The following is a 24,913-nucleotide window of genomic DNA, read 5'->3' as shown; positions in this document are numbered from 1 at the left end:
TGTTGAATTTTGGTGTGGGTTTCAAAATTTTAAAAATCAAAGTTGAAAAAATTCACCAATTATAACAGAAGGTAATAATGACATTTACCAGTGGTTTTACAGCATCACTGTTTATAACAGAGGTAATCAGAAACTATATAGATGCTCCAAGGAGGGCAAAATCACATAATCAAGAGGATAAAATACTAAAACATCTGTTAACTTTGTCAATTCTTGGAAATATATAATGAATAATGATAAATGGAAAAAGAAAGTAGTGTATAATTCCTGTTTACAACAATGAAAATGTATGTGAGATGCATTTACAAAATTGAATATTGCTTTCCTTTCTGGGTAAGGTTACCCATGTTCATAATAAAAAAATAAAAATAAATAACACATATGGTAAATCCTTTGTTGCTAACCAAACCAGAGGGCAGGATGAATTGCCTACCTGGTGAAAAATAGCATCCACAAAGAAGCACCATCTCTCAATTATCATGCTAACATGCAGTGATACTAGTGACTACAGGTTAACATACCCCGTGGAATCTAATGGCAGATTTGGGATTTTTCTTAATCCAAGTAGTTATTCAGAGCAACATACACAACACAAATATCTGACCACTAGTGTCAGATTTTATTTTTACATGTTAACTTCTCAATCCTTTAACCAACCACAAGAGTGCATACACGGCAAAAAACTTTAAACCTGCTGGCTTTCATTATCAGTGTGGTTTGATAACATGCCGGACAGATTAGAATAGCAGGTTCACATTAGGAAAGAGAGTCCCCAGCTTTCTTTCACGAATGCTTTGTGCTTGAAAACATAAAAAACTCACCAAACCACTTAGCACTTAAAATTAACAACATCCTCATCATTTTGTGGTTTAAATGATGACTGAACAATAACTCAAGCTACTTGTGTTCTATGTTTCCTTTATTAACATAATTAGTAATCTCAATCTTTTTTAATTGTTCTACTCTAGCCCCAGGGGAAAATGGTTTCAAAAGTATGAATATATATGCTGATTCAGGATATGATTTCTCACACATGCAGCCTCTATAATTTTGGATTATAGAGCAATACAGAGTAGTTCTGGCATCAGCTCTTAGGGAGTGTTGTTTAAAAGCAAAGGTACCATTACACACATGGCCTGGATTTTTATTTTGCATTGCGCATAAGTATATTTATATAATACTTCTTGGATATAAAAACTCAGACCTTAATTTTTTTTTGGAAAATGTTTAAGATTTTGGTAATTAATAGACTCTCAATTTGCTTAAACCCTCAGAACTAAAATCCAGATAGAGTTTAAACACATCTCACAAAGGGGTGAGATGCAAATTGCATAAACTTTACAAAATTTCTGATTTAAGCATTAAGTTTTCTGATAACCTCTTTGGGATATCAACATAATCAAAGAGGATTAAGAAATAAAAATATCTGATAAAATTATTTGCCTTGTCCCCAAAACTTCTAAACCTAGAAGTGACCTGATTGCCAGTCCTATCTATAGAACTCACCATCTGGGTGAACATGGACAAAATATTTAATTTCCTATCATTCAAATCCTCTGTCAATAAAAACAAAATTTACATATATGTAGTTTCTAAATAAAGCCGGTAAGTGATAAATGTGATAATGCTAGGAAGGTACCAATCTGTTTATTATCACCAAGCAATTGTCTTCTCCATATGGATAAATTTTTAAAGCAGTCTTTAATCAGTATTAGAGCCACTTTTTTTTTTGCACAACTTTCAGCAATAGGGCTAAACATGACACATCTTACCAACACAACTGCATTATTTAAGTTTAAAAGAAATTTGTAGAAATGATAATTTTTGCATAACTTTAAGCTATAGGGCTAATTATACATGACAGAAATCTTACCAACAGAATTGCACTATTTTAGTTTTAGGAGACTTGAAAGAAATAATACTAACTGTCTGGTTACACTTAAAGAAGCCAACAAAAAGGGAAACCTAAGAAGGATACACGGACTTCCTTGGAAGATGTTTATCTTGAAAAGGAACTAAAATAGAGACCCCAGATTAACCAATATATCCAAGATTCCCAAAGACAACAAATCTCCAATAATGCAAAGGGCTCAAGGACAGCGAATTAAAACGGGGACGTTTAGTAAATCTCAGGTTTCCTATTACTTCTCCGTCTAAACAAAACAACAAACAGAAGCAGAAAACAACCCACATGCAAGCCAATAGTTTAACATCTTGGAGTCCCTCAGAGTAGCTTTATGGGGAGAGGACATGAAGCTGAGGCATATTTAATGAATGGAAGGCAGGACTAGGGTTTTGGAAAGTGTGCACGAGACGGACCCTACCTTTCACAGATTTCCCAATACTGTGTAAGTGAGTGATAGAACTGTAGTTTTGGGCAACATTCTTCAAAAACTCTTCCATCTCTTCCTGGTGGTGGTAGTTGAAATCCAGCGCAGCTACCAAAGGCAGCATCAGCCCTAGCCAGAGGCGCGCGAAGTCCATGCTCTAGAGATGAACAAAAATAACAATAAGCTGACAAGAGATAAGAGAAGTTGGGGTAGAGGGAGGGTCTGGCTAAGGACTCTAGTCTAGTCCTGAAGACTAAAGCTCCCAGCTTCCTAAGGTAGTAAAAGTTGGAAGCAACACCTTGGTTAGCAATGCAACCGGCGACGGAAAGCACCGGCAGCCTACGGTCCCTACATCCCGCCGCCCTCCCCCTTTCTCTCTTCCGACCAGAGTCTCCGCCGCCCGCCGCCACCCAGCAGCTGCAGCAGCTGCAGCAGCTGCGCCCGACCCCGCGCACCCTCACCCTCACCCCGGCCCAGGCGCGCATCTCTACCCACCCGCAGCAACCCCGCTGGGCCCCAAGTTATAGCCGGGCCAAGGGGCGGGCGCGCCCGGGCTCCACCCCTAGCTCCTGACTGACGTCGCACCGGCCCACTCAGGCGCCACGCTCCGGTCTCTCCCGGCGGGACCGAACCTCCGGACGCCGGTATCTCCGCCTCTTTCGCACCTGGGTGAGCAGTGGCTCGCGCCGTGCGGGTTCCTGGAGGCGCGGCGGCCTGTGGGGGTGGGCAGCGGAGAGCGGCCGGAAGTGCGAGCTGCTGGTCGCGGTCTCAGTCGTGCCGACGTCCCAGGTTGGAAGTGTGTCCTCGCCTCGGCCACGGCTCCGGGCGTTGAGGGAGGTCCTGGGCGCTCCGCTGAGGGTCACGAGCGCCTTGGGTGTCTGGCTCCTGCGACTTTGGGGAAGTTTAGGGCTCGACCGATTTCCCGCACTGGGCGGGGCCGGCGAGCGTGCTCCGACTCACAAGTCCCGGGGCGCGGCTCGAGTCCCGGGCGCCCTGAGCCCCGCGCGCTCTCACCCTGGTCTCGGCAGCCCCGGCCGCAGTGGCGCAGAGCCGCGCTTCCAGGCGCGCCAGCTCGGCAGCCTCCTTTGCAATTGCGTGGGGTTGAGGAAAGAAGAAAGTGTGTGTGTATGCGCGCGCGTGTGTAAGTTTTAAATGCCGTTAAGTGTAGAGTCAAGGAAATTTTCCCGCAGATTATGGTGGTCGAGACTTAACTAATTCAGAGTTAAATTTAAAACAGGAAACCGCGTGGAGAAAGCAGATTCTCTAATGTAACGCTGACGCCCCGCTCCAGTACTCCGTAGGCCAATTTCAGTTCTCTCTTCCTATCTCCCCAGTCCCCGCTGAAGAATGGGGTGGTCTGTGTCTGCACAGGCAGAACAAGGACTTCACTACCTGAGAGGCAGTTTGCGGCGTGGCCACCGCGCTCCAAGACACCCATGGCACACGCGCACACACACGCACGCACTGACCAACGCAGTGTCAGGTCTCCTCAAGGGTCCGGTGAATACAAAAAATTTTGAAAACCACTGATTTGAGATAACATTTCCAATGAACAGATTAAAAATCCTGATGCCTGGGCCTCACCCCAGATTCGTTGAACAGAATTTCTCTGTGTGAAGCCCAGGAAAGAGTATTTTAAAAAAAAAACCACCTTGAACGAATCTAAACACTTTCAGAGTTGAGAACCGCTGAAGTGATTGGCTGCCCCTCTTTTTTACAGACTCGGGACACTGTTCCTAGAATTGAGCTTTTAGGAATCCCTGAGGCCTCTTACAATTCCGAGGCACCAGAGTGTAAGGCACCAGTGGATCTGGGTTTCTAATCCTCACTTTGACACTTAGTGGCTGTATCAACTGGCTGTCCCTTAGTTTCCTAGTTTGTAAAATGGAAATAATACTGTAGCTACAATTGTACCTACCTAAATAAGGTTAGCAGGCACATAGTAAGAACTGTATAAGGTGCTTGTTAGATAAATAAATAAATAAATAAATAAATAAATAAATAAAATTTAATTCATAAGCCTTTAAGCAGATTTTTCTAAGATTTAGAAAACCTTAACATGACATTGTTGGGCTTTTTTAATTGTTGAATTTTTGTGTGGATTTTAAAAAGTATACAGCAGTTACCGTACTAAATGTGACTTCTACAAGATGGTTTATAGCAGTTCTCCATTGTTGTCCACTGACTGAGAAAGTGGTCTGTGAAGAGGGAGAATGGGGCATGAGGAGATAGTTAAGTTACTATAAAGAGTGGGAAAAGGAACTGACTAGGAAGTAAATGAAGGATTGCTGATTTCACTTTGGAAATCCTAAATTTGTAATAGAAGCAAGTAGCAGTTAGATGATTTCCTTTAGTGGTGCTGTGGCTGGAGACAGGAGAAAATGGGTGACTTCAGTACTGGGATGGGGATTCCCACGGTTGTTACAGAAAAAACAGAGATGGGTACTTGTGAGACACAGTTGAATAGTAGTTGCCCTGTAGTTCACACTAGGTAGGAAGGGAAGCAAATTCAGGAGAGAGCCAATAAGAGAATGGAGGTAGGTAGTACAGAAGATTGAGGGTCTGAAGGTCGAGGACCTAGTGATTCAAAGTGTGGTCTGAAGACAGCATCAACATTACCTGGGAGCTTGTTGGAAATGTAGAATCTCAGGTCCCACCCAAGCCTGCTGATTTATGTGAACATTTAGGTTTGAGATGCACTGGTCTAGAGGTGAAAAAGATTTAGTGAATATTAGAATGTGAAAGATATGGAAAGATAAAAGGTTAGTCTAAGAGAGTAGACATTGGAAGATTTCAGAAGTGATTATTCTAAACATGACACCACTAAAGATATCACCATAATAAAAATGCTGATGATTTGCCTTCTGAACAGACAAAAACAGCATAAAGGTTACCAGAAAGATGACAAGCTGGAAGGAGGAATCACTAACTCTTACAAAATCAAGAGTGGAAGAAGGACATTAATAGCAGTTCACAAAAGCAGAAATACAAATGGCCAATAAACATTTAAAAGTTACCAACCTGGTTAACAATAAAAAAACTCCAAATTAAAAGGACAAATAATGTTTTGTTTTGTTTATATTAAGAAAGAGTTAAATGATTGACAATAACTGGAATTGGACTGGATATGGAGAAATGACATTCCTGCTATTTTAATGGTAGGGTAAACCAACACAACCATTCCGAAAGGCAATCTGGGAATAGACATCAAAATTCAAAATGCACTCTTCCATTCTGGGAATCTATGCTATGGAAGTATTTGAAGAAGTGCTGAGGTTATATATCTTTGAATGTGCCTCTTTTAAAATTGTGACAAAGTAGAAAAACTTAAGTGTCCTACAATAACAGATTGTTTAGATTAGTGGTTCTCAACAAGGGGCAATATTCCTCCCAGGAGACATTTTCCATAGTCACGACTGGCATCTAGTGGATTGAAGACAGGATGCTGCTAAACATTCTGCAATGCACAACAGAACCTCCTGCAACACAGAACTATCTGATCCAAATGTCAGTAGTGACACCCTGGGCTAGATAAAGAGTGTTATAGCCATGCAATGAATTATTTTGCAGCCATTAAAATAATGTTGTAGATCTGAGTTTATTTATTTTGAAAGATAAATTGAAATTTTGAAAGATAAATTGTTGAGTGGCACAAAGCAGATTATAAAAATAAAGTGAATAGCAGGGCCTCATTTTGGTAAAAGAAACAAACAGAAACAACGTATTCATAGCAAAAAGTTTCAAAGATTACTTACAAAAATACTAAGAGTGGTAATTCCTGAGTTGCAATATCTTTATGTATTTTCTGAAAATTTTTTTCTGTTAAGCATGCATATTACTTTTTAAACAGAAAAGCAATAAAAGCATTTGCATCTAAAAGCAAAACTGAAGTTTCAGAGATGGATGAAGATAGTTCGGGATGAAGACAGGATCCAAAGATGATTTTGGACCGAATTACATAATTGAAGAGTGGTAGGTGAAATATAAAGGAAGTGAAAAGCTGGGGTATTGGCTCAGAGCTGCTCAAGGGCTCTGAAGGTCCCTGAGATAGTAGCAGGAACTGGAGCAGAGGGAAGATTACACCCAGGGGCTAACCAACTTCAACAATCGGAACAATATAACTTTCTTTTATCAAATTTTCTCTTTTCTTCTCTCAAAAGTGATACAAGAAAGCTTTTTATCAAGGTTGAATTTCTTGAACTTTTTAGCTGCACTTAATGGGATTGCATTAAAGAATGTTCTTGTTCATGGGAAATGTATATGTGAATTATATTGTTTTTTCAAGGATGTGTGCAGCTTGCTTTCATATGTTCAGAAGACAGAGCAATAGATGATGGATGATAGGGAGGTAAAGAGGGAGGGAGGGAGGGAAAGAAAGAAAGAAATGGTGTGACAGGATGTTAAAGGTGGTGTATCGGGGTATCGGGAGGGGGGTCAGGGTATGCTGGAGTTCTATGTATGGGGTTTGTACTGTTTTTTGCAACTGTTCCTGTAAGTTTGAATTTATTTCAAAATAAAATTTCTTATTAAAAAAAAAAAGTGATACAAGAAAATATGTACAAGATGAAAGAAAATTTTAAAACCTACAAATTCTACTTGCCCCAAAACAACCGTTCTTTTTTTTTAAATTGCTTGATTTTTTTTTAACGTAATTTTATTAAGATATACAATCCATCCAAACTATGCAATCATTGGTTCACAGTACCATCATATATTTGGGTATTCATCACCATGATCATTTTTGGAACATTTGCCTTACTCCAGAAAAAGAAATGAAAAAGAAAAAAGAAGACCCAAACATCTCATACCTCTTACCCCTTCCTCTTACTGACAACTAGTGTTGCACTCTACCCAATTTTAAGACTTTCAATAGAGGTAGGTTAACTAAGGCAGTGTAGTATTGTCCGAGATATATAGATCAGTGGAACAGTACAGTACCTCCAGAAGTAGATCCATACAAACAGGTAACTGACTTTTTTTTCTTTTTGCTATATAGTTATGCAATTATTATTAAAGATCAAGGCTACTGGATTATAGTTCAACAACTTTATTTCCTTTTGGCTGTTCTAAAACACTAGACAGCAAAAGGAAATATCCATATAATGAGTCAATAGTCACAGTCATTAAATTCTAAATTCTCAGTTACACCTTCCTCTCATTTAATCTTTCTCTCAATCTTCAGGGACATCTGGGCAATGACCATTTTAACTTCTTCATACGGGAAAGGGGTGTTGACCTTATGGGGTAGAGGAGTGAAACTGGTTGATGTCCTTGGAGAGACGGTACCTCTGGGTTTAGGCCTTATCTGGCATAGGATCAATCTGAACAAATTTCTGAAAAAAATAAACTTTCTAAGAAAAACTTTTATAGAGACTTAGAGCCCAGTGCACTCCCTAGTGTTTTCAGGAATACTGTTGGTTGGGGCTTGGCATACTGTGGCAATTTGCAACATCTGGCTAAAGCTTGCATAAGAGTAACCTCCAGAATGACCTCTCGACTCTGTTTGAAATCTCTTAGCCACTGAAACTTTATTTTGTTCCATTTCTTTCCCCTCTTTTGGTCCTGAAGGCATTCTCAATCCCACAGTGCCAGGGCCAGGCTCATCCTGGGAGTCATGACCACTTTGCCAGGGAGACTTAGACCTCTGGGAACCATGTCCCACATGGCGGGGGGTGGGGGGGAGAAACAATTATTCTTAAAACACATTTAAGTAATAATCATTCCCCTAATGTTGCACATTTTGGTTGTTTCTGATATACCATTATTTTACACAGCTCTTTCGCAAACATTCTTAGAGTTAAATCTTTAAGCATATCCTTATCTTCTTAGAATCAGTTTTTGGGCATGCAATTGCTAAATGAAAGAGCATATACATTCTTAAGACTTTTAACATATATGGCCAAATTGTACTTCTATAATATACAAAAAATATAATTTTCAAATTTTTAAGAAATAATTCTCTTACAAATAGAGAATAAATGCATATCAAGTTTTTATTTTAATTGATTGGGGGAACCAGCAGCATAACAAAGCTGATTCAAAGAAAGATATGAGAAATAATGTATATATCAGTGGGGGATTTTTTTTCCTAAATTAAATATAAACCAGATTAATATCCTACAGGACAATAAACCATAACCTTTGGTGCTATCTTCTTTACAGAGCACAAATTATTTTCATTTTTACAGGACAAAAATTATTTGTACAATAGTTTATACTTATTACTCACTTTTTGTGCCAGGTATACTAACTTTTTTAAAAGCTTTAGTTTCTAAGCTTGATATAGATTATCTCATTTAATCCTCACAACATCCTTACAGGTTTGATGTTATTATTATCTCTGTTTTACAGATGATGACTATTGGGTGAGGCAATTCATGATTGGTCCTGAGTGTCCATGCATGTTCTTGATGGATATGCTAAGAATGCAAGGCTCTAACGCTCTTTATCTGAGCTATTTCTCAGGGTTCTGTTCACAGTGAATACCTTGAGTTGAAGTAACATCTTCCTCCAGGACAAAGAATAGGCTTGCTTTATCCACTACATAGCAGTGAATTCCTAAGTTCGGTGTTCCTTGGCTGTTATGAACACCCGTTGCATTTGCAGCATCCACTGGACCCCTTCATGTTGCCCCCATGGGACTTGGGGAGCAAGGGGGAACCAATGTGAATGTGAAGCTCATGCTGCCTGCTGTGCAATGAGTAATCAAGTCCTCTGTCACTGACCCAGGAATTGCATGTCTTCTGCTAACGTCTATGAAATAGTAACAGGCTAACTTATTAGCTTGCAAATAGGGTAAAATCTTAGACCCTGACTAAGAAGTAGCCTGTTTATTTGCTAGTGTTCCATAATTAGACTCCATGCTCTACAAGATCAGAAACTTATCTGTCTTCTTCACTCTTGTATGCTGAGGACAGAGCAGAGTAGCTGATGATACCAGGTGCTTAATAAATACCTGTTGAATGAAAATAACAGGTGCTGTGTGTTTTGGTTTGCTAAAGCTGCCAGAATGCAATATACCAGAAATGGGTTGGTTTTTACAATGGAGATTTATTAACTTACAAATTTATAGTTCTTAGGCAGTGAAACTGTACAACTCAAGGCATTATCAGGATGGTATCTGGGCTCTGAAGACAGGCTGTTGGCATCTGGGACACCTCTGTCATATGGAAAGGCACGTGGTGATATCTGCTGGCCCTTCTCTCCCAGATTTTGTTGCTTTCAACTCCTGGCTTCAGTGACTTCCTCTTTCAGCTTCTCTGGATGTGTCCTTGTCTCTCAGTTTCTCTTGGGCTTCTCTGAGCTCTCTGGGCTTTTTCACTGTGTCCTTTGTCCTCTTATAAAGGACTATAGGAATGGGATTAAGACCCACCTTGAAGGGTGGGTCACATCTCAATTGAAATAACCCAATCAAAAGATCCCACTTACAACAGGTCTGCACCCACAGGAATGGATTAAAAGAACATAGCCTTTTAGGGGTACATAACAGCTTCAGACCACCAAACTGTGTAAAGTGATTTACATACGTATTTCATGTAATCCTTCTAACAACCCTAGAAGGTTGGATTATTGTTTCCCTTTTTTACAGACGAGGAAAGTAAAACTCAGATTAAATAACTTGCCCATGGTCATACAGCTAGAAAATGTTGCAGTCAGGTTGAAACCTAGGCTTGCCCAACCTTAAAGCCCATTTCTTAATTACATGCCGAACTGCCTCCCCTAGTTTGCTTTACTCTTAGCTCAGGAATAACTCACTCAAGGCAAGAAATTTTTTTTTTAAGTTATTTTTTTCTTTTAAAATACACTTCATCCATAGACTATGATGCCTTGTGCTAATGCTGCTCCATGATCTTTCCATTACTGCTTCCTGTGTGTCTGAGATGGTCTGGATGTTGGATTTTAAGCCTGACCCTCCTTGTCCTTCCCTCAGCACTAGGGTTTGCTACCTGCTCTAAACTGGCTCCTGTAAATCAGATCTATTCCTCCACTAAAACTGAGTTTGTTAATTCTTGATAAAAATAAAAGAAGAAACTGACTTCACAATGTTATAGAATGGAAAAATTCTTATTTTTAGTCAGGGATATGGAAGTTTTAGTGAAAAGCTAAATGGTTTTCATTAAGGTCCAGTGTTTTGTCCTTCCCCTAGACTACAGTGGTGTGAAATCTAAACAGCAGGATCCAGAAATTTAAAGAACACAGCTCAAACCAGGCACTCTCTGTTTAAAATAAGAACTCTGTAGTCAGTCCTGAACAATTTAAAATTGTTCCTTTTTTAAAATTAATAGACTTTATTTTTTTAGTTGTACATAGGAATTGTGATTGTGTTTTCTATTATGCAAACAGTCTATCAGAAACCAAGCAAAGTGTTTCTTTTGTCTTGGATATATAGCTGTAAATGTGTTGCATTCCTTTGGGGGATTCGTAAAGAATTCTGTATACATTTGTGTTCCCAATAAACTTCTGAATCCTAGAATTTTTGGTGACACACAGAAAGAAATAAGAGGACTATTCAAGTCATCAAAACTACAACATAATTCCTGGAAGAGTGTAACAATGTGTCAGACTGACTGTAAAACATCCACTGTTGTCATTCTTTCCCTGGTCCACTTCAGTACTGTGTCACTGTGGGAATAAAACTATTTGCTGTCTGGTCACTGAATTGTTTTGTTTTGTTGATGCATTCATTCATTCATTCATCGAGTATATATTGCTTGCCCAGTGCCAGGCACCATGGTAGGTCCTAGGAAACCTGACTGTGAATAAGGAGGCCAAGTCCCTGCCCTCAGGTAGTTTACATTCCAGAGGAGCCAAAATTCTCCACTAGAGAATCTCGTGTTCTAAGATCCTGTGATCCTTCTTGGAGTCTGACTTCATATTACTTCTGCCTCATGTTTTATCCTCAGCAATTTGTACCACACTCAACACTGCATAGCATGACCTTCTTAGCTCAATATTTTGTCTACCAACAGTAAAGAAAAATTAAAATGTAGTCATATCAAAGTTTGATCAGATACTCCAGTATTCCCTGACACACCATTGGAGAATCACTGTCAGGAAAAATGTGAACAAATATGAAATTTTATTAAGTTTAGGAAGATACCCCAACTAACACATGCTATATTTTTTGTTTCTCCCAATCCCCCTAGGTCAATACTCAGTATATGCTTGCCAATTTATAAATATTGCCATTGGAAGGACATAGTATAAATATATTATACATCTAAGCAATATAATAGATTGCTAAAAGCAAAGTCTGTGATGTCAGATTGCCTGAGTTTAAACCCCAAGTCTGTTACTTACTGTGTAGCCTTGGACAAGTTACTTAATCCCTCTGTGCTTTCATGCCATTATCTGTAAAATGGGGCTAATAGTGGTATTGATCTAATAAGGTTGTAAGGATCTTATAGGGTTGCATATATTAAATGAGTTAACAAATCCAAAGAGCTTAGAACAAATAATGTCTTGCAAATAGTGAATGCTTTGTAAGCCCTAAACTCTCTCTCTCACTCTCACTCTCTCACTCTCTCTCTCACACACATAATTAATTGTTGTTGTTACCACCTTGTAAAAATAAACAAGACAGAAATGGATGCAATGTATACTGTATGTTTCTGTGTCTCATTTTTACACCCCAGCTCCTTCCAACATACTCCCAATAGTGGAATCAATGGTGATAATTTACTGTTAGGGTACAATTGTTAGAACAGTGACTTTTCTCTTAAAAGCATGGTCTCTGAGAGCAAAAAGAATGTTCACTTTTCCTACTATACTTCATTTATTTGATAGAGTTGCGAGAAAACTTCCTGGGACTAATAAGGCAGAGCCAAGGCAGTAACATTTAGCAGTATTTATCAGGTCATTAGATTATGTAGGTATCAAACCCTTCACATAAGGGTATGTGAAAAGTGCACTCTTGTCTCTTTAGGAAATGGTGCTATCACTGAATTACTGAATTTCATTTTCTTCTCTAGCTTTGTTTTAAATGTTTAAAATTAACTATCCTTTTGGCTAATGTTTTAAAATCTGTATATTTGAGAAAGGGTCCACTACCTTTGTTCATATGCTATACCTATAGCAAAAAGCATGGGGGAAGAGGAAGAAAGAAAAAGGTGTGTGTGTGTACGTATGTATGTATGTAGTGTAATGGCAAAGAAGGGATTATTTGAGTGTAGTTGATACTCATAAAGTCATCAGTTATTTACTTTTCAGTGACCCTTTTGAAAACAACCTAAAGCATTTCAACAATGACTACTACAGAATCAAATTATAAATACACTCAGACAACACCCAAAATAGATACTCTTATCTCCACATGATTGATTGATTAATTCATTCATCCAGCCTGCTGATACTTACTTACTGAGCATCTAATAATATGCTAAGCACTGTGAATACCAGAGTGAAAAAGGGAGGTACAGTCCTCACTTTAATGACATTCATATTCTATAGGGGATAGATAAGCAACATTGTTAGCATTTTGATGTGTATTATAAAAAGGGAATTACAAGATAAATGATAGACTAACAAGGTACTAGTCAGGTAGGGGTGGCCATGAGTGGAGGTCAGAGCAGGCTTCCTGAAGATATGTCTGCTTAAGCGGAAATCTGAAGGATGGAGAAAGAGTCCAGGCAGAGAGAATATTATGTTTTGTTTTACATTTTCACATAGTTTTTATTGCATTTACACACACACATTAGAAACAACATTGAAATGATGAGTGGCTTCATTTTTAAATATGTTTATACCAATGTGCCATATTTTCTATTCATTTCTAGCACCCACATAGCTTTTCCCCCATCCCAAAGAAAACTCTGAATTCCCTGAGAAGAATCTCACAAACAAACAAAAAAGACCTAGTTTTTCTAAGCTAGGCCTTTATTTAACTCCTATTGGGAATGATCTTCAGACTACAGATGAGTCATTTCAGTTTCACCTTTCCAGAATCAACAGAAACATTGAAACTTAAGTTTTAAAATTGTTCCCCTGATCTGCTCCCAAACACCCTGTCTATAACTGCTGGAACATTAGAGTTCGGATAAATACAGCTAACAACTTGTTTCCTGAAATATTTGCTGAAAGTGTGAAACTGTTTTGTGTCTGATATGTTGATTTAGTGGCCCTGAAAGGAAGTGAGAATATTTGAAGTGAAAGCCTGACACAGAAATGGGACTGAAGAATATTCAAGATAAAAAGCCAATGGGTTATTGACCCAGCCCACCAGATTACACATTATTTAATTTCTAGTGGCTGTCTTCTTAGGGTATATAAGGAGTTGGGCAGGCTTGGATTTTGCAGAGAGGAGGTCCTTCTACTCTGCTTACCCTCTCTCTTGGACTCTAGAATTGGATTTGAAATTTGGGGAAGTGCAATCCCCAACCTGAGTGGAGCCTGGTTTCCCTGTGTTTAGCAACAGAGTCCCCGTAGGTTCCAGTCATCTCAGTAGTAAGTGGAATCACTAGGAAGGGTAATTCAGTAAGGACTGGGAAGCCTGGAGTTTTGTTCCAGAAGGAAAAAGGTCTTGCTAGAATTCCACATCCTTTGGTTCAGGGGCCATTTATTGCTGCCACACAACTCGGTAAGTCTTCTGTGTGAATGCGTATTTAGGTTAACTATGATGCCATGATCTTGAGACCACTGCTCAGAAGCCAGGGTCAGAATGGAGGTGGAGGTAAAAGTATCCCTTACTTGCTGCCCCACAGTTATTTCTGGGTATATAGAATTCCTCCACTAAATGGTAACCTCCCTGTGGGGCAGAAAATATACATTATTAATTTCTGCAACCTCCTTATGTCTAACGGTATTTTGCACAGAAAAGGAGCCATTCTGATGGTTAAGAGAATAGGCTCTGGAATCAAATAAATGAAGATTCTGAGAGCTAGCCATAATAATGATGACTGTGTTGTTTAGAGCTCTATCTGGGTATTGATTGCTTCTCACCTGTATGACCTAGGCCTCCACTTGACCTTCACACCTCTAAGTTTCAGTCTCCTCCCTTAAAAAAGGAGGATAACTAATAGCATCTGCCTCATAAGGATGTTGTGAGGGTTAAATAAGGTTTCCTACATAAAACACTCAACAAAGTACCTGGCATTCAGTAAATGTTGCTAATATTGGTGGAGATTGTGCAATACATGCACAAGAAAAGTTAATTAAGTTGAACTATTGAATGCCTGGCTGGTAACACACACAGGAGGACAGAGTTGGGAAATAGTCACTGAAAAGCCCTGGGAAAGGCTGGCTTCAGGCAGGACATGCCAAAGGGCTCCAAGGATGTCACTAGGACCTGTTTTTTTGTTTTTGTTTTCATTTCCTGTCCTATCTTTGCCTTCACTGTGTTAGATCAATTCTCAGATAGGCTCCCCTCTCCAGGTTCAAGACCCGAGTGAGTCTTCTCCCATAAACCAAATCCTAATTCTGACCTGGGTCTTGATGGCTTGGATTGGCCTAAGGAGGATCACGTGTCTATCCCTGAACCAATCGCTGCAGCCAGGGAATGCAGAGAACTGACTGGCTTAGCCTCCTTTGTGAGTGCACTCCTTGATGGAGGGCAGGGAGAGCAGCTCATAACCTTGTAAACTAAGAGTGAAGGAAGGGCTTGTTTCCCAGAGGAAAACTGAAGTGCAGATGCTAGAACAAGGTGGATAACTAGTGGGTAGAAAAAGATGGGTGTGCCTTACAGCCCTCTAGATTTTCGTAATTCAGTTTCCTGTTTGCAACACTGTGAGGGCATGTTCCTGACTAAATAACAAACTAACATATTCGGTTCTGGAAGACACATAGAACTGCTTTAGGAGAGTCAATTCAGCAGGGACAGCCACTCAAAGTGCAGTTTTTCTTTTGGGGGGGGGTCCCAGAAAAAACAGACATAAGATGGCTGACCTAGTTACACCCCTGCCTACTTCAGAATTATGGGAAGCAGTTGGCAATGGAATTCAAGAAATCTTCATTTGTAAACTTGTAACAGTGAAGCAACTAGGGGAGACAGTGTAGCAGATTTACATTGTGTCAACTTTGCTAAGCTGGAGCTATGTTTCCAAGAAGTCCTCTCCCTGCATAGTTCTGGGTTGACCTGGGCTCAGGAGATGCTTTGCCTGATATTTGGAATGAGGCATGAGATGGCAGCCATATTCTTTTAATTCTCAGAAGTTAGTGCAGGGCATCACGCTGTTGCAGCTGCTGCACGTTGACGTTGGCTCTCCTGGTCGGCATGGAGCAGCAGCTGGGCTTGTGGCTCCTTCAGGTTCCCCATCTCCTCCTTCAGCTTCTGCGATCCCTGGGCCAGGTGTGTGTTCTAATCATGCTTGGTGTGTAGCAGAGGGTATAGGCACGTTAACAAGAGTGTGGCAGTGCAGTGTGCTAAGTATTCCTGTAGGGAAAGGAAAGAGTAGGATAGGAACACTGGCTTGGTCTTGGTGGTGAGCATGGGGTGGGGTAGGGTATGTCAAGCAAGGATTCCCAGAGGAAGTGGCATTTAAACTAAGTCCTGAGGACAGGTGGGAGTCACCCAGCACCACATGTGCATATCCTGAGAGGTGAGAGAGAGCCTGCTGGTTTTCAGCACAACGTTTGTATTGCACATGCCAAAGGCTGGCCATGGACAGCCAGTGGATCCCATATCTAGAGCAGGGAGGAGGGATGGAGGCTGGGAAGTGGACAGAGCCAGGAGGGATGAGCACAGCCTGAGTTGGGAGGCCTAATAGAGGCTGTGAGCATGCCCTTAGACTGAGAGCTGAAATATAAAGCTATTTTAGGACTGCGGTCTTGCAAGGAAATGTGACTTTCTTTTTTAAAAAAATGAAAAGGATAAAGGGAGTTTAAAAAGGAGTCAGATGTCTATGAGTAACATATCGTGCTCTGGCCAGTGGGGGATGGGGGTGGGGCATGTGAGGAGATAGGGGAAGCTGGACTCCCCTGAGTGGGTATTTGCTGAATCCAAGTTTCACTTCCCCCCTTCTGGGCCTCTATGCCCCATTGCCATGGCACGCGAATTACTCAGGGGGTCACAGGGCTTCATATCCAAGGAATAAAGAGGGTGCATCTTCTTGAAGTATTAATCTTACTTAAGGATTGTTTTTTGGTGGGTGGGGATGAGGCGGTGTGGAAAGAAACCTACCCTATTTAAAAAATTTATCCAGTTGATATATTATACAACAGAATGTAAACATCACATTATTATTATTATTATTATTATTATTATGTTTAAGGATAAAACCTGAGTCTTCAAAGAAATGTCACAGTTGAGGATGGCTGCTTACTTCTCTTCCCTCAGAACCAGGTGTGTCAGGCTGCGGTGCCTCTGTTCTGACATTGGAAATACTTGGGAGGATGAGTGCAAGAAGCACTGGCTTAAGATCCAGGCAAGAATCAGCGCTGAACTTGCTTCTCCCTGAAGGCTGGTATGCAACCAAATTGTTGGTATATAATTTATCGGCCCCAGTGCAAAATGAAGATGCAGGGCCCTTTGCTTAAAAATTATTAAGGATATCAAGACAGTGACAGCAGAATATTTTGGCTCAAAATTAGCTAATGAACTCAAGGCAGTAGAATTCATGAGACCGGGTAATGAGCAGCCTCCTTCGTGTGTAGGTCTTTTCTCTTTTCTCTTTGAGCAGGAATGGAAGAAGAACCTGAGGATATCCTTATGTTGTTAAAAATCTTACAGACACAGTTCTTTCTTGTCTCCATGCCTGAAACATCTGACTTTTAACCCTTCCTGTTAGACTTCTCTCCAGCCTTTAAGGCACATTTCAGAAGCTACAATCTTTTTTACTAATCCTTTGTGGCAATCTCAGTCCTATATCCCTTTGTTTATGTTTTTCCTGCCTATTTTGTAACCTATCTAGGATGCTTAGTCACTAAATATTTATGGAGCACCTACTAGGTGCCAGGCATACTCACTTTTCTGTATTTTGAATTTATTCGTTTATTCACGAATATTGACGGAGGATCCAGGTGCCAGGGTTAGAGTGGTGATCCAGGTGGATGCAGTCCTGCCTTGCTGAGGTGGCAGCCTGGTGGGAGAGAGAGTCCTTATTGGCTTTTTTGCAGGCAGGGACTGCATGTGACTCATCTCTGTGCCTCCTTTAGCAGCAAGCACAGGCCCCTTCTATCTGCTATCTGCTCAGTTAAAAAACATCTGTATTTAATTAAATGGGATATGATACAATTTCTTTAGCACTTTGTGACAAGTGAGATAAAATCCTGCCACAATTCTAGACAAACGGTTTGCTAGTTGTGGGATTTGTTATATGACGGATGCCTTAACCACTTAAGGCAATACCATACGTATGATAGGAGTCAATACCTTGTGTATGGTAGCGTTGTTAGGATTGCAACATAGAAATTCACTGAGCATGAGTTATTCCCAGGTAGGTTTTCTATTTTTGTTAGGCATTTTTACAATTGCTTTTATTAGTTGTTCTTTCATGATGTCCTGGAGAGCTACCACATAAAATTATTAATATTGCTTTTTTAGGAACTCTTTCATGGCATTTCAAGATTTATGAGCTATGTAGGTGGCAATGAAAACTTCATAGCATTTTTTGGTTGTGTATTTTCTGCATATGCCACAAAGTTTGGAAAAAATAAAGAACCTTTAGGACAGTCGTCTGCTCCTAGTCTGGCACAGCTTTGGGGGTATTGCCCAGCCTGGAAGATTATGACATATATCCCTTCAATCCCTTTGCTTTGTTCCCATTGCTCCTCTGAGACTGTCCTGTCAAGGGTTCCAGTGACCTCCAATGGCCATGGATCTGTTGGCATCCTATGCACCCTTTCAACAGCATCCAGCACAGTTTGTGCTCCCTCTTCTTGAAATGTTCCACTCTCATGGCTTCTGAGACACACACAGTCTGTATTTTCCACCTTCTCAATGGCTTTGCCTTCTCAGTCTCCTTTGCTGCCTATCTGCGCATCCTCTAAATGATAGGACCTTCTCTCTTTAGATACCTCATGCAGCTTCAAGGTTTTAAATTCCATCTATGTGCAATGACCTGCACAATTATGTTTCTATCTCTACTTCTTCTCTGTCCTCCAGACTTAGCGTCTAAATGCCCACTTGACATTGCTACTTGGATGTCTAATAGGTATCACAAACTCAGCAGTTTTAAAAAATGGAACTCTTGATTTTCTCCTCAGCACTTGTTCTTCCCCCAACCCCACCCCAGCTTTTCCACCTCAGGAAATGGCACCACCCTGCATTCAGTTACTGAAACCAAAAACCCAGGAGTCATTCTTGACCCCTCTCTTTCCCTCACTCCCCACACACCATGTGCAAGTCAGTAATTCTGTTGACTCTGTCTCCAAAGTATCCTGGACTCTGCCTGCTGCTGACACCTCCACTGCTGCCATCCTGGGCCACACCACCATCATTTTCATGCTAATGTCCTCCCTGCTTCCTCTCTGGTTTCCTGTAGTCTAGTCATAGCTCAGATGCTAGGGTGTTGTTGTAGAATATAAGCAGGCCATGCCATTCCCCTGCTTAAAACACTTTAATGGCTTCTAGTCATGCTTAGAATCAAACCCAAAGCATCTTTCTGGCCTCTGAGACCCTCCCACGAGGTGACCCCAGCTACCTTTCTGGTCTCATCTTCCTTGGTAATACTGTGTCTAGCCACAATGCCTGTGAACATGCATAGCTACTCTCACTTTCTGGCCTTGCTTTAGCTGTTCCCTATGCCAGACATGCTCTTTTCTAGACCTTCCCATGTCTGGTTCCTTCTTATTATTCAAATCTCGACTTCAATGTCACCTCCTGAGAGAGGCTTTCTTTGACCACTCAGTCATAGCCCCAGCCAATGAAGTTATTTGTTTTCACACCACCTTGTCTTATTTTCAGCATAGCCCTTATTGTTACTGGATATTTTCTTATTGTTTATCTGTGCCTTCTTCCCCACTAGAGTGTAAGCTCCGTGGGAACAAGGACCTGGTGGTCTTGGTCAGTGTTATATCTCAGCCTTTACAGCAGTCCCTGGGACAGGATAAGTGCTCAGGACATGGTTACTGATTGAATATAAATGGATAAATGAATGAATATCCTTTACAAAGAGCCCATCCTGTCCATAGGCTGCCATCTAAATTGTAAGATTCAGAGGGATTTCAAAAGCCCAATTGTTTAGCCAGAAACTTCAACCTTTAAAGTCTCTCCATTGGCCACTGTATTGAAATGCCATTGTTATTGTAAAAAACATTACCTAAAAGAGAATAGAGAGCGGTCTCATGCTCTCCTATTAGTACATGAACCCTTCAAAACATGACTCTGAGTTAGTAATCAGATTATTTTCATCTTGGAAATCAGAATGGGACCTGGGACAAGTAAGTTTTAATGGAAATGTAAAAGAGAGAACATAAAAAATTGGCTACATGGAGGCACTGCCCATGTAGTGGATAAAGATGAAACATTGCCGGGAGGGGAAGATCGTTCCCTGAGAAGCCAGACGTGAAGAGAGGGTGAAGAAAGTTTGCTGAGTACTTTCCATGTGCACCTAGCGTTGTGCTAGGTGCTTTAAGGGATAAGGAAGACATGAAACACAGCCTTTGGGTCTCAGTACCTACTGAGAAAGTAGACTCTGGTGATTTCTGGTGAGAAAAGATGAGTATATTTAATAAACAAGGCACAAACATTTCAGCTATGCCATATCCCTAGTCTTCTCTCCCAATATCAGTTTATGTCCTCTACATGCAAAAGTGAGTTAGCTTCAGGATTTATAAAATTCACAAAAACATAGAAATATAAAAGCAAATGTTACTCTGCTGATTTGGAATGAATTCTAGCAAGAACTCTTAGATAAAGATAAAAATACATTCTTTGTTCATTCCTATGAACAGCCTTTTTATGGCTTTTGAGACCTAGTCTAAATCAGTAAAATTAAGAGTTAGTATTTCTGATAGGTGTTGGCCTTGTAAAACTGGAAAAAAGGAGCCACATTTTCTATAACATATGAATGCACAAATGATTCATTCTTTGGCCCAGGATGGAAACATTTATTTCTGGCATTCTTAACTCTTCTTTCTGAATTAGCTTCACAAATTTTTCTCAGTAAGATGTAGACACTGGATGGGCTTCATTCACAAGGAGACACCAAGATAAATGGAATGACCAACATCCAATAATTTGAAACTGGTAAATATTTATGAGAAAATTATACCCATCTTTGTGAGGATTTCTCCCTGAAGCTTGGATATAGCTATGATATGCTCCAGCTTGTCTCTAGATTATGGATTCTAGTGTTAGTATGGCAATGTGACATGGCAAAATCAGTATGAAAATTTCATATAAAATAGCCACATTGACTCTTGAATGAAAAGGACAATGCTTCTTCTTTACTCATATGACCCTTCTGCCTGCTGAGTCTAGAGCATCATGTTTTGGAATCAGTGACCTAAGCCCTGGACCAGACATAATTTGCAGGGCTCAGTGTAAAATGAAAATGTGGAGCTCCTTGTTAAAAAGTTAAGAATTTCAGGATGGAAATAGGGCATTAGAACAAATGTGGGGGCTTGTGTGACTGTGCACATCTCAAGCCTAGGAAGCTGGCCCTGCCTAGGTCCTTCTTTTAGACCCTCTATGACTTATTCAGGTAAGCTTAACCATTCTGAGCTTACCTTTGCCTACCTGCAGAACAGTTAAATGAATCATACATTGTCAGTTATCAGCATGCTGATTACCTACAGCACATGAGGGAGGAAATCAAGACAATTACATAATTGTGATCTTCAAAAATAGGAAAAAAACAACAAATTTTAAAAACAATTTTCTAAGAGTAAAAGTTCTTGCTGACAAAATTTAAATTCGGAACTCTTTTGGTAAGAGCTTCAGAATGGCTTCAGAATATTAGTCCCAAATATTTCCAAATATTTACTAGTCTATGCAAATATTTTAATGCTTCCCCTCTAGTCTAGCAGTTCCCATGCCTGACTGCTCATCATAAACATCTGGGGAACGTTTAAAAACTACAGCTTCCTGGATGGCAATCAGAATCTCCTGGGCCTAGGTTCCCTGTGAGAAAGTATATAGAAAAATAAATTTAAAAAGCATCCTTTTTTTTTTTTTTTTTTTGCCTACTTATCTTGATTTTTTTTACACTACCCAGTCAGGTAGGTGAAAGGTATTTAAGAGACTCTGCAACTCAGTATTGGGAACTTCAGCAAAAGGAGGGAAATTTGTTAATTTCAACTTACGGGGTTGATTTAGCCATTCCCAAATAGAATGCTCAGGGACTGTGGTAAGGACGGTTGGGGTTGAAAAGTGCCAAAAGGAGAGGACGAGACAGGAGAAAAAAATGAAAATGCATGTAGTTTTTTGTTTTGTACTCACAGATGGACTTATCAACACATTCCTTCCAAACAAGTGCAGCAGTGTCCTCAAAAGGAATTCTACTGAATAAAATTTCTCCATTGTTACCATCAGTAAATTTGTGTTTCGCTGCTGGGTTAACAAAAGCAAGTCAAGCCAAACAACACCTTTATTTATACTACTCACTATGACATAGTCCTATAAACTTTAGATGAAGGACGTTAGGAAGCAATATGCTATTGTTTGAGAAAGGTGTCATCATCTCTCTGGGAATTTCAGGTTCCCCGTCTGTAAATGGTGGTGAGAGTGAGCTTCACCTGTCTGCAACTCTTTGGTAGCATGGTAGCTTGGAACCTGGATAATTATTGGAAAGTTCAGCACAGAAGGAACCTGGATAATTAATGGAAAGTTCAGCACAGAAGGACTTGATTTGAAGACCAGTTTTCTTGTTAATATGGCTTCATGGAGAAATGCTCCAGTTTGTTTTACATCAAGTTCACATAAACGCACATGTGTTTTGCATGGTTTATACATGTGTTAGAGCTGAGGAAATCCATGAACCTCCCATAAACATCCTGAATATGCTCTATTATGGAGCTCCCAGCCTTCCACTCAGTTCTCTTGCTTCCCTTTCCCTCCACCTCATCCTCTTTGATCAGCAATATACATGACTTTGGTCATTGTGTGAGGCCATTGATTGCTTTGTGCAAGGGAAATAAATAAGGCCTGTTCTTTGGAAGAGAAATGGTGGTTCATTTGAGGTAGAAGGACATGAAAGAATGAAAGGGAATGGTTCATATCAGGCATCAAGGTATCAGACTTAAGATAAATGAACAGAGGTATGTTAAATTTTCAGTTGAATGAGTGGAGACCAAGCAGAGACCAGCCAGACTGCATGTCAAAGGGAACTGACAGAAGTTGGAAGCATACAACGGAAAGGCATGGGACAAATAATCAGCTTTCTGTTTCTGTGTCTTGAGATGAGCTAACTTGGACATGAATTTGCTTCCAATGTGGGGAAGTTGATAATAAATACACTAAATGCTAATTAAGTGATATTCTGAGCTCTCTTGCTTCCCTATGTGTGTGGGGGGCGGTGCAGTGAGGACAAGATTGAGCAGACTGTCACTGTGATGGGAAACCCAGCAGTGTTAAGATCTACTGTTTTTTAAGAGCTTTCCCAAAAGAGTTCAGATCCTTTTCTCTAGCTGAAGGTGTGAATACTTTCATCTCATAGCAAGTGTCCTTAGTCAGGGTCTTGTGGTTTTAAATAGTGAGAGAATCAGACCAGGTAACCTGGTAGACTTCTAGTCCAAATGTGACCTTATCAATGAGACTTTAGGACCAGGGCCTGAGGAGAAGCAGAAGCTGTGCAGAAACATCCCCAGCAAATCCTTGAGTTGATAGGTTTACTTTTTTTTTTAATATTCATTTTATTGAGATTTATTCACATACCATGCAGTCATACAAAACAACTCGTACATTCGATTGTTCACAGTACCATTACATAGTTGTGCATTCATCAGATAGGTCTATTTTTGAATTCTTCTCTCCTCCCCAGAAAAGACTGGGTTATCAAGCATAATGGGCTACCCTTCTCAAATTTACAAATATTTCCCTAGATGCAGACAATGCAAATTTTTCATAATGCCATCAGACATGTAACCACTGTAATTATCAAATGCTACAAAAATGTTGTACCAATATAACATGTCAAACTTTTATGTCAAAATCCTTCTCCTCCCGTTGTGAATATAGGTTAAGGCTTTAGCTAAATGCTGAACTTAGTGCTTAATGCCTTAACATGGGCCTCTTATGTAGTATGCCTGAAAAAGCACATTAAAAAAAAGGGACAAATGTTTATGAAGGCAGCTGAAACTCTTTTCCCTTTATGGGTCTTAAAGCAGTGTGCTTCCCTGGGTTTAATGTGGCAGGGTGTATGTTAATCATTTAAAATAGAAATACACTTGGCATTGATTTCCTGTTGCATCAGATTTACCAATGAAAGAAGGAAAAGGTGATTTTCCCCTTCGCTTTCCCTGGCAGACAGGCAGGCAGGCTCTTGTGTTCTGGAATTCTGAGCTCTCTTACCTTTGTGTGTTTCAGAGGATCCCTTTTCCTTCTCCAGACCGCTGGGTGGCTGCTGCTGGAGCCCTTTGAAGACTGGAGGTTTATTTTCTGGAGAGGGTTTAAAAAAAAAAAAAAAGAGGGTCTCTGGACAGAGAGATCCCTGGCTACCAGGCACAGTTGAAGGAATGACAGTGACCATTTACATACTGAACGCCAGTGACTCAGGAACTCCCAGACCTCTCTCCTCGCTCAGTTTTCAGAATCTGAGTTTGCCCAGACCTCCTACCCTCCAGGCAGGAGGTTGGAACACTCTTCTCTGGGAAATTTCTCACCAGCACAGGGAAATACTTATTCATACTAATATGGGGGGAGGAGGGTCAACAAATGGTCCATCCATATCACCCTAGACCTAAAGTGAAGATTAAAGTTAACAAATCTCACCCTTGTACTTCTAATCAAATTTTAGTCTTCCACTCTTAATCAAGGGTCTAGTGAACAAAATAAACAAAAGCACTGAACTTGAGTGTACATTCTAATGGGGGGAGGCAGAAAGTAAACCAGATAAATGACTAAAATATAAATGCTTTCAGTAACATTGGTTGGTGGTGGTTATTAAATGGGAGTTGGGGAGGGTATTGCAATAGTGAATTATGTTCAGATGGGAGTGGAATTATATGCATCAGTTCATGCTGCCATCTTCACCTGGAAACTTCCCACACTGAACTACTTTCAGTTCTTCAAATAAACTTGCCTGTTCTGGTCTCTAGGCCTTTGCTTTATTTGGGTTCCTTGATCTGAAACACTGACTTTTCTGCTCCACCTTGTGTACTAACTTCTGTGAAAGAATGAGATTGGGGGCTGGGGTTAATTAATTTAGCCTCACCTATTTTTATTTGCATAAACTATGCAAGGAGGAAAAAGCTTCAGATATTTTACTGTGCCAAGAAACTCCAGTCTTTTATACTGATTGAGTTAATTTAAAACAATGTCAATGAGGCCTTACTGGTTAATTATCACCAAGTTTAACCTCGTATAACGTGGTTTACAACCTCAACTGAATAAATATGATTCTCTACAACATTCTAAAAAAAAGTAGTTCCCCAGTACAGATATTCATAGTTCGCAGGTTGTAAATCAATAGCCTGGAACTATAATCAACAGCATGGAACTATAAAAACATAGCTCTGAGTATGTGCCCTTCTTACTAAACAGAAAGAAC

The 24,913-nt window shown here is 40.2% G+C and overlaps 1 protein-coding gene and 2 long non-coding RNA genes across 7 annotated transcripts in view; 1 reads left to right on the top strand and 2 right to left on the bottom strand.

Moving 5' to 3' along the window:
• CPM (carboxypeptidase M) overlaps window positions 1–3,216 on the bottom strand; it is a 69,195-nt gene extending 65,979 nt beyond the window's left edge. Inside the window, exons 1-2 of one of the 3 annotated variants that reach the window (XM_037847081.1) lie at window positions 2,996–3,216; window positions 2,325–2,487 (exon numbers count right to left, since the gene is read on the bottom strand). In XM_037847081.1, the coding sequence (XP_037703009.1) occupies window positions 2,325–2,484 (160 nt within the window). In that variant the 5' untranslated portion in view covers window positions 2,485–2,487; window positions 2,996–3,216. Of the gene's footprint in view, window positions 1–2,324; window positions 2,488–2,791; window positions 2,817–2,995 lie in introns of those variants that run through there. The other 2 variants (XM_037847080.1, XM_037847079.1) reach the window with 2 other exon arrangements.
• The window catches only part of LOC119542377, a 36,765-nt gene continuing 14,692 nt past the window's right edge, over window positions 2,841–24,913 (top strand). The window contains exons 1-3 of one of the 3 annotated variants that reach the window (XR_005218465.1): window positions 2,841–3,119; window positions 6,181–6,302; window positions 16,600–16,726. This is a non-coding gene — a long non-coding RNA (uncharacterized LOC119542377). The remainder of the gene's footprint in view (window positions 3,120–6,180; window positions 6,303–16,599; window positions 16,727–24,913) is intronic. The other 2 variants (XR_005218464.1, XR_005218466.1) reach the window with 2 other exon arrangements.
• Window positions 13,906–23,892, bottom strand: LOC119542378. Its single transcript, XR_005218467.1, has 3 exons — window positions 23,716–23,892; window positions 17,229–17,341; window positions 13,906–15,696 (listed from the first exon to the last, which is right to left on the bottom strand). It is a non-coding gene; the product is annotated as an uncharacterized LOC119542378 (long non-coding RNA).

Source organism: Choloepus didactylus, chromosome 8, assembly GCF_015220235.1.
Source record: "Choloepus didactylus isolate mChoDid1 chromosome 8, mChoDid1.pri, whole genome shotgun sequence".
Classification (NCBI taxonomy): Eukaryota; Metazoa; Chordata; class Mammalia; order Pilosa; family Megalonychidae; genus Choloepus; species Choloepus didactylus.
This window is presented reverse-complemented; position numbering and strand designations above follow the sequence as displayed.